Genomic DNA, 9,980 nt, shown 5'->3' on the forward strand with positions numbered 1-9,980 from the left:
CCTATCGTGTCCCTAGCATGCCAAGCAAGTCCAATGGTTGAGATCTCTTTGGCTTAGATGGTGGTTGGGCCTATAATAAGGTCTGATGACTGTCCTGAATACTCATAAGACAGTTCTGCCTCCTTTGCCCATAACTAACTTCCTCACCTTAACAACAAGGAGTCTGGTGGCACCTTAAAGACTAACAGATTTATTTGGGCATAAGCTTTCGTGGGTAAAAACCTCACTGCATCTGAAGAAGTGAGGTTTTTACCCACGAAAGCTTATGCCCAAATAAATCTGTTAGTCTTTAAGGTGCCACCAGACTCCTTGTTGTTTTTGTAGATACAGACTAACACGGCTACCCCCTGATACTTAATAATGTTGGGGGTATCCTTATCCTATAGCTTAGTAATTAATTATGTCAAACTTATTAGCATATACATCAATTGGTTATTGTGGCAATCTTGTGCTTATACATCTGCTGATATTCCTAACCTAAAATACCCCAAAGTGATATGAACAGGTTTGTTGTGTTTACATGTCAGCATTTTATGCAAGATCTCAGCAGAACTATATACTGTAAAACAAGCAAAATAATATATCTTATGACTCAGCGTAACTGCTGGGCAACTTAATTTTGATAAGGATTATAGGCCTGACTTCCTTATGCCAACTCTGTAAGCTAATACCTTACAGGCTTGGGCCTGCAGATTCCTTGCATTATTCTGGATACTATACCTTATTTTTGTATTCAAGCTGACTTAAAATCTATAGGGTATTCCCTAGACTGGCCCATAGGGCCTTCGCCTCCATCCCACACTGATAAACAATGGAGGCTTTTTGCTATCCTCTCCAACCCGTTTTACAAGCTGAAAAAAATTCTCTTGCCTAATTACAAGTTTTAGGTTGTCTTCAAATTTTGGGGAACCTAAATCTTTCTGGTTGGTCTTAGTTCACATTCAAAGTTTGCATTGAGTTGTTGAGAGGTATAGAAAGGGAGATAACATGCACACAAGCCAGCTTCACTCTATCATATTACACACACTAAATGAGTACACTGTTTCTAAAAAGAAAGGCAAGTCAGATTGAATCCAGGATAATGGAAATTAATGCATCCTCTTAGCTTAAATGCTTCTTGTTCCATTTTTTTCATTAAATGTGAGACTCTCCTTTGGTATCCTTGTTTTGTTGTATTGTTTTGAGAAAATCACCTGTATTACTATTTTTGTGAATATCATTTGATACATAGAGCAGTAATTAAAATGTTAACCTTACTGAGGTGTTGGCTATACATCCAACGTATAGGTGGCCAAAGCTTTCCAAGTTGGGTGAATACATTTAGACAGGAGTCTAAGTGGTCTGCCTTTCAAAGTTACAGAGCACTGACTTAAATGGAAATTTTACATGCTCAGCACATGTGAAAATGAAGTTACTTAAGGAACCTTGTTGTATCAGTGCCCTAAGTGTGTGCCTAACTATTTAAGCATGTGAGGAGTCTCATTGAAGGGTTAAGTATGTATTTTAAGAATGTGAATATTCCCATTGACCTCAGTTGGGACTATTCACTTGCTGAAGATTAGGCCCATGCTTAAGTGTTTTGCTGAATAGGGCATAGGTTCCTAATTTTAGGAACACGAGTTGAAAGTTTTGGCCAGTGTTCACACCTTTGCACTAGTGCTGATTGCTTTCAGACAGTGAGTGCCAGCATTTTAATCAGTCACCGTGTTTTGTTGTTTGCAGAACTAAAATACATTTTAGAAAATACACCTGTTTCAAAAATTGCCATAATTCAGTAAGTTGCGACTGTTTTTTGGTGGGGATCGCTAGCTAAACATGGCCTTTATTAATTTTATTATTGCTTTACAGAGAATTTGTCGTGCTGTTAATGAAGCCCAAGCAGCAAGACAGCAGCAAAAATTGGTGAAGAAAGCTTCACTGAAATTAATCAAACCACAGTCACCACCTTAATGATAACAGGGTTTGCATTTGGTTTAACTAGTGGTATGTGATCTTATTCCTGAAGATTTACCAGAAGCAATTTGTATACAATGTACAGAAAAAAATGAAATGCACTGATGGTCTTCCTGCAGGGTGTAGCTCCTATATTATCTAGACCACCTTTCATTTTTAAAAGTGACGTTTCTTGGCAATTGTTGCATAACATCATCTGATGGACTTTAACATTCCCCTTCAGCATATATATGTATTTTGATTATTTTGCAGGAAACAAATTCAATACGTTGAAAATTTCCTTTAGAAAAGAGAAACTTTTATGGATTTTCCTCTTACCTTTTTTCCGATTATTAAGAAAAATATCCAACAATTCTTTTTCACAGACTTGAATTGCTACTTGCTGAAACTATACCTAATTTGCAGTATAATGTAATGGTTTACAAATGAATTAGCAATAAATAATAATTCTAACTTTTGAAAACTAAAATCCATATATATCTAATTGAAGCTTATTAATAATATGTCCTTTATATTAGGAAATATTTCTAATGTTTAAAAATGTTCTTGTGGTGTTGGTCTTTCTATATTTGAAAGAAATACAGGGCTATTTGTACTCTGTGGTACAAGAAAATATTGCACTTTAGAATAATGTAAAAAAAGAATGTGGGTATATATAAAACACATCATTACTTCTCAGTAGAGACATGCACTTTAGAAATAATAGCCAATTTGCATATTATTAGAAATAATAGCCAATTTGTGTATTATTAGAAATAAAATTGCTCTAACTCACTTTAAAAATTGACAGCTTAGGTTCTCCTAAAATGACAAGCCATTTAATATCTTAATATGTATTAATAATAGGAAGGATTTAGTAGTAGACTGCACATTAATACTGGCTGTAGTTGAAAACTTAAATAGCTAGTGGGAAGATTTCCCTGTGAAGAAAATACAACTCATTTTTATACATCAAGATATATGCAGTTGGTCAAAAACTTGAACATTGATTTGTTGTCCATATTTCAGTGTCTAATTGATATTTGCCTGAGATTTGTCATTTACTTAAGTTAAATAATCAACAGCTGACAGTAGTATTCTTACTGAGTGTACTATTGCTTGTCTTGAATACTACTTCTAGGCCCCAGTTCAACAAGATACATAAGCGTATAACTAATTTTTAAGTGTATGAATAGTCTCATTGACTTCATTGAGACAACTCACTGCTTAAAGTTAGGCACATGCTTAAGTACCTTTCTGAATCAGGCCTATATGAGCAAACTGTTTAGTTGAGTCATCAGTAAACCGAGACCTACCACTGTCAAATGTTTGACTTTCAAATGAGAGAATATGTGCCCTAAAACACCACTTGTAAATTTTTGCATTTTTTACTTTGTACCTCAACTAGAGAAAAAGACCAGTTATTGACTTGCCCTTATTTTTCTTTATATATGCAAGCTTAAAGACTGCCAGTATGAGCTCGGTGTTGAATAGATTCTTGCTCTGTCAATATTTGAACTTTATTTCTGCTGAAGCAATCATCAAAGATAGAGGAAGACTCAAATTTCAAATCTGTACCAGAATCTAAACTTTCCCAGATTTCAGGGGTATGGAATTCTAGTGTTCTGGCCTGGGTCCATAGCTAATTAAGTGGTATACTTTGTCTGTCTTACCAAAGGAGAGAAATTAAAGATAATGAAAATGTGCTGCCAAATATGAAGCATCTAGGGAAAACTTGCACCTGTGCTTCATTTACTGCTGCTTTGTACATTTGTAGTTTTGAACATCACATAGTACAGTAGGAAGAAAAAACCTTAATTCCTTAACTGTGAGGCCTTAGACACAGCTGTTGGCTAGAGAAGTCCTGAATGTGTAGTTTCATTCTAATGTTAAAACAGTACAGTGAATTGATAGAATGAGTTGTTTGGTATATTCTGTACATTTCAACTACTATGTTTAAAATACGGACAAAATAAAATCTTTATATGCAGTTATTTATGGTTTGAGTCTCAAAAATCATGGTATGAATCTCAAATGATGAATGAGGTTTATTTTCCAAGTGAAATTTATAAACATTCCTAAAATACTTATGGTGGGGGTACAGGTGGAAAAAGAGTATTCACATACACTCAAATTGTAAACTTACATACTGCACAAGAGTTCTCATTGTGTCATTGTTTTCTGCACTGCCTTTCCTGATCTCAGCTTGTGGCCTCTGAGGAGCAAACTGGCAAATCCTGATAGAAATCAGAAATTTCACTACTCTTTGCAGAATTGGTCTTGGATTTTTAGAGGCTGTCATGTTGATTGAGGGGAGTAGTGGGTATTGATCCCAAATTTTTGCTCCCAGTTTTCTGCCACCTTGACTCATGTGATTCTCTTCACAGTTGCTATTATATCTGTAATAGTAGTTTAGTCTTGTCTGCAAATGTTGTAGATAATACTTAATCATTTAAATAAACATGATGAAATAGTTTTATATACAGATTAAATACAGATGGGAAAATGAAAAAAAGTGATTATTTTATACTAACATTTTTACAACTTGAGTCATTTAGCAAGGGCTTTGGACCTTTAGATTCACATTGCAGATCTCCGCTACTTGAGCCAACACTGTAACTGGTGGTAGTGTCAGGCTGTTACCATCTATGTGGGCCAGCCACTAGAGGGGATCCTAGATGTACTCTCCCCCAGTGGGTATCACAGCTGTTTGCTAACAGAAGAGGAACATGCTCCATGCTCTTGGTTCAATTCCAGATTATGTATGGGAATGTGGTCCACTAGGTAAACCCTTCTGCCCTCCCTCTTTTTCATCTATCTTCCCTACCCTAGCTCCTGCCTCTGTTCTACACTCCTCTTATCTAATCCCTACACCCTGGCTCCTGTCCCTTTCTTCTTCACCTGTATATGCCCCAACTCCCTCTGCTGCTGTCCACCCCCACTCCCTTCTACAACCTCCTCCCCCTGACTCCTGCAAACCCATCTGTTCCCCTCCCTTTCTTACTCCTCTCCAAACACCATTCTATTTTGTCTTGCGCAGTGCTTTTCAAACTGAAGCTATCATAGCAGGAGTATGAATGTTTTCAATGGATTCTTCAGCTAATGGCTTGTAGTATTCAAAAAAATTAAACTTATCTGAGAAAATATAATTATTGAATTAATATAACAAGATGTATCTCTTCAATTGGCTGCAAAGAACTTCTCCCCAAGGACATCTCAAGTCATGAAAAAACATAAAATACAAAAGAGCACAAAAAAGTTTAATTTAAAATGTGAAAAAATTAACTTATAAACCTTTTGGTAATAGCTGGTATAAATTTAATACAGTCTGAATCAGTTATGCCAAAAGTTTACAAATATGTATCGCCATGTATCAAAACATGAATATGAACAATGGCTATTTCTCAAAGTGGATGCCAGTGGACTACCAACTTCAAGGGGAGTAACAGTAAGACTGTAAGAAGAAAGCACCTGATGCCATTTGTCTGATGTGCAAGTTATCTTAAAAAACAGATTAGGGCTCTGTTTTTATTATACCTTCCACTGATGACATCAGTACACTATTATATATATCACCATATGAAGGATAAAATCAAAGTTAAAGCATTTTTGTGATGCATCTAATATAAAATATATATTCTTAGTCAAAGTGCAGGAATTGTGTACAGTTATGAATGCTTATGTCCTTCCAGTTGTGCAGTTCCCTTCCTTAAACTGTGGATATTTTATTTACATAATCACTGTATTGTTATGTCTCAGTAACAATGCTGTGAATATGCAAATCTCCCAACTCTGGCTACTATAATCTCTCCGCTCTGATTTGCTCCTGCTTGTGGAGTTTTCAAGCTATTTGTCAGCAACTAAGATGGTAGTTCCATCTATTCACTTGATCTAGCTGAAGCAGAAAAGCTGTGAAATGTATGTGAAAGGGGAAAATATACCAAAAGGAAATTGACCTGTCAGAACGAACTTCTGAAGTGAAAACTTTGGATTCATTTCCTTCCATTCTCTCCTTTCCTTCTTTCTACAGTTCAGCAGAGATTTTTATTCCAGAAAAACTATTGTCTATTTGTGCTTAAATGACATATAGCAAGAGAGTCCAACACCCCCTTCCGAAGCCTCCAAACAATAGATGGGTTTCAGTGTGGGGAAAAAAGGCCTTGATGTGTTCAGTGGGTTGAGGAGGAAGAGGATATGAGGAAGGAGAAGGCGGGATGATGGGTGTAGAGGAGCAAAGGACAGCTCAAAAAGGTAGAACTTTTTTATATTTAAAAAGTTCATACAAACAAATATGGTCTAAGGTTTTGCATACATCAATTTCTATTACATCAGCAAACTGAAAATACCTCCTCCAGCTATGGAGCCTGGCTACACAACAGAAGGAGAGTAAGCCCAAGAATTGTTAACGTGGGGGTGGGGATGGGGGAGGGTCGAGGGGAAGAGCCATGTAAAACGTTGCCACTGTCAGAAATTTGCTCTTTTTCTTGCTTTCATTTCTGCAAAAACCCCATGCCATATGATGAGTTTGATCTCTTAGTGTGGAGTGGGTAAGTCAGTGAAAGGAGTACAAGTCTGGGAAAGAGGGAGGGATTGGTTACCAGCTTGGCTGCAGGTGTGCTTGAGGAAGAAAGCTATTGGGGTGGAGGAAGGTTAAGATTGCTCTCTGGGCTGATGTATGGGGTTAGGTTATGTACACAGGAGTTCTTTATGTTCCCTGAATCTACAGTCTTGGAGTGATGGTGTGGGACAGAAGGTGCAGCAGTCTGCACCAAGCGGGGACCACGGAGAGGGTTTGGAAGGAGCCTACTAGGGTGTATTCATTATTCCCTTGAGAATGTTGAATTCCAATCTCGCTTCGCTGTTCAGCTGGTTCATATTTTATCAGGTCTAGGTGGTAAAGTTTTCTTGGAGAGTTGCAACTGAATCTCAAATGCACCTATGGCCACCCATTATTTCTGCCTCTGCAGTGATAAATTTCCTAAAGAGTGTTTCCATATTTTCAGTCCCATTCTCCTACACTTGAGTGTGCTGGCAAGCTCAAACTTCATGATTTCCTGTAGGCGGGGAGGCATTACCTCTTTCAACTGCATCATCTGAGAAGAGCACAATCGGAGATTGGGGCAAACACAAGGCCATATGGGTGCCCATGTATGGAGTGTTCACAGACAAGCAAGTCTGCATGGAGAGCTGCATGCTGTTGGGAGGGCTCTGGCAGAAGGATGGGCTCCAGGAGGAGCATGGAAGTGTGGAGTGACACTCTGAGGTAGTTCCCTGCAATAAGGCAGATTGTTGGACATCCATCTCCATTGCTTTAAAGTTGCTCTTAGGTATTCATCATCAGCTGAGACTTTCGATTATTTTAAGGCTTTTCCTCTTACCTGCATTGTGCCCCTGTACTGGTGGCAGCTCTGTCCCCGGGTCAAAGCTCCTAGCAGCATCAGGAGTTGGATGCCATCCTGCCTTGGCATGACAGTAAGCAGATGTGTGAACCTCTGTGTTGATGACAGGGTGGAAGGAGACGAGTATGTACCAGATTTGTTGCCTCTGCATCATAAGTCTATATGAGGCCAAATAGTTTGACATTGTCAATTTTCCTTTTTTCTTAACCAGGTGTCAAACTGCCTCTTAGTATAATCCATCAATCACTATAAGAGTATTACTCCTTCCTCTCTTATCCTAAGTAGAAATAAACCAAATTTCTTTCGGAGGAATCGTAGCTCAATCTTTGCACTCTAGGAGAATCCTGGATTGTATTATAGTGTGATTACTGTTTATTGGTCTCAGTCTCTTAGCCACGTAGTGACATCTATTATAATATTTTTCTGATTTTGCTGTAATGTCTCTCCTACATCGTCTGTTTTTATTGATCAAACTTCTTTACTAAGTTAATTTTTGTTTGTTTGTTTTTTAATTTCAAGTTAGTTACCCAAAGAGGGCATGACAAATATGAAATCCCCGCTCTCTACAGATTGTCAGGTTGTGGAATTTGACAATGGTAATGCCTTACCTTGGTTGGTATCAGACTCTCACTGTGGTTGAGAAGGTAGCTTTCACTTAGTTGTTTGCCTGATGTTTAACATTAGGAAGGGACTGGGTACTTTGGTTACATTTTCATCTTTCATGTTTGGAGTTTGTATATCATAATGAGCAGTTTTCACTCTTATAGTATGTGCCACTGTAAGAGTCCCCAAGGTACTGATGGACAACAGCTTCCAATATGTAAATCACTCCCACCTATATTGTGTGAGTGCTATAACCAGCCACTCACGAATTACACTAGAACATGTGGCGAGAGAGATGTTAACAAGCTAAGTGAAGTCAAAGTGAAGTTAGGTGTTAATTTGCATTTTACCTTTTATTTCTTTGTAACCAATTTTTATGCCTCACTAATTGTAATCACTTAAAATCTATCTTTCCATAGCTTATAAACTTGTTTTATTGTCTTATCTTAAACCAGTGTGTGCTTGGATTGAAATGTTTGGGAAACTCCTTTTAAAATAACAAGGGTTTCTATTAATGAAATGATGGACTTTATATGCGCTTGTATTGTCCAGGAGGATCCTGGGCAATATAAGACACATTTCTGGGGCAAAGTCTGGGGCTAGGAGTCTTCTGGCAATATAATTCATGAATGTCTGGCTATAGCACTCATACAGTATAGCTGGGAGTGATCTGGAGGCTGTGAGAGAGCAGACCAGGAGTGGTTGCGCTCTCAGTGAATCAGTGTAAGAGGCATCCCAGGTTGGTGAATTGAGGAGCATAGCTGTCCATCAGTCCAGATTGTACACCAGCAGATGCCACAGCCACTTACTTGGGTCACCACTTTATTCAGATGTCCCCGGGGAGCCAAATTAGCCTAATGAATGTCAATGTCAACTTATTCAGGACAGCATTAGTAAAAATTCCACTCTTACTAGACCTCCCTCTGAACCACTGGCTGTGGACAGAGACTGTGAAAGGAGTGGTAGGGTAATAAGCCCACCTCTTGAGTTCCAATATGTCTATGGTTTTAAGTTTCCCCATATGTTCATATCTCAGTTCTCCTGGCACTGCTGCCTCTGTGCCCAGTGGAGATGAGGCAGCATTGCCAGAGGGAGCCTTTCAAGCTCTGATACCCAGATTAAGTATTATCTTTAAAGAGCAATGAGTCTGGGCTAAATGTACCTATGAGAACTTTTGATATATGTGCCCACTCTGGCTTGTCCCACTGACTCATTACCAATAGAATTATTGCATGCTAATACGCTATAAAGGACAGGTGGGCAGTTATCTGTTGTCAATGACTCCACACTTAAAAGTTACCTGAGCTGTTGCAACTTTCTTATAGCTTATAATCAGAAAACAATCAGATACAATGATTAATACCTTCGTTTAATTACAATCTAATGTGAGTGTTGTGCGATTTTTGTGCAAGACCATTTTTCCGTTGTAAATTGGAATGATACATCAATGTGATGATTGTTTGAGGAGTGGTTCATTATCCTTTTTTATACATAAGATTCTTCTAGAATGGGCCACAAAGTGTCTAACTTTTCCTTAATGGTAGCTTGTGCCAGTATTATGAAACCATCTTGATGTAACCCATTAAAAAGAAAGCTTAAGAAACAGGCTGCTGCTAGCAATAAATGTCAAGAGAATCAGTATCTCCTCCTCCTTTCTTGCCACTTTCCTATTCGGGGTCAGCGACTTTTAAAGCCTTCCTTTAAAACTTACGATCATATGCCAGACTGTCGGAGATTGGATCTCTCTGAGTTTCACTGATATTTGGTCCATGTACCAAGTCTTCAGTCTCCTACTTGGTCGTCTTCCATCCAAAATCATTGCAATCGTCCTGCCAATGTAACTCTCCAGTCTCTGCTGCATATGCCCACATTGTAGCTTAGCTTCCCTCAACTTGTCTTCAATTGGAGCAACCAGCATTAGGCCCCTTACAATCTCATTTCATTTTCTATCATGGAGTGCCCAACCATTCAACCACCTTGAACATCTTCATTTCCATGGAGAGCATACTGATTTCTCTTTTAATGACTGGCCAGATATCTGGTCTG

General features: G+C 38.3%; 1 protein-coding gene across 4 annotated transcripts in view; it reads left to right on the forward strand.

Annotated features, from left to right (window-relative positions):
- Nucleotides 1-3,926, forward strand: part of VPS13C (vacuolar protein sorting 13 homolog C) — a 215,679-nt gene extending 211,753 nt beyond the window's left edge. For all 4 annotated transcript variants that reach the window (XM_034783879.1, XM_034783880.1, XM_034783882.1 and 1 more), the window contains one exon: nucleotides 1,849-3,926. In XM_034783879.1, the coding sequence (XP_034639770.1) occupies nucleotides 1,849-1,950 (102 nt within the window). In that variant the 3' untranslated portion in view covers nucleotides 1,951-3,926. The remainder of the gene's footprint in view (nucleotides 1-1,848) is intronic.
- Nucleotides 3,927-9,980: the final 6,054 nt, after the last annotated feature.

This window comes from Trachemys scripta, chromosome 10 (assembly GCF_013100865.1).
Source record: "Trachemys scripta elegans isolate TJP31775 chromosome 10, CAS_Tse_1.0, whole genome shotgun sequence".
Classification (NCBI taxonomy): domain Eukaryota; kingdom Metazoa; phylum Chordata; order Testudines; family Emydidae; genus Trachemys; species Trachemys scripta.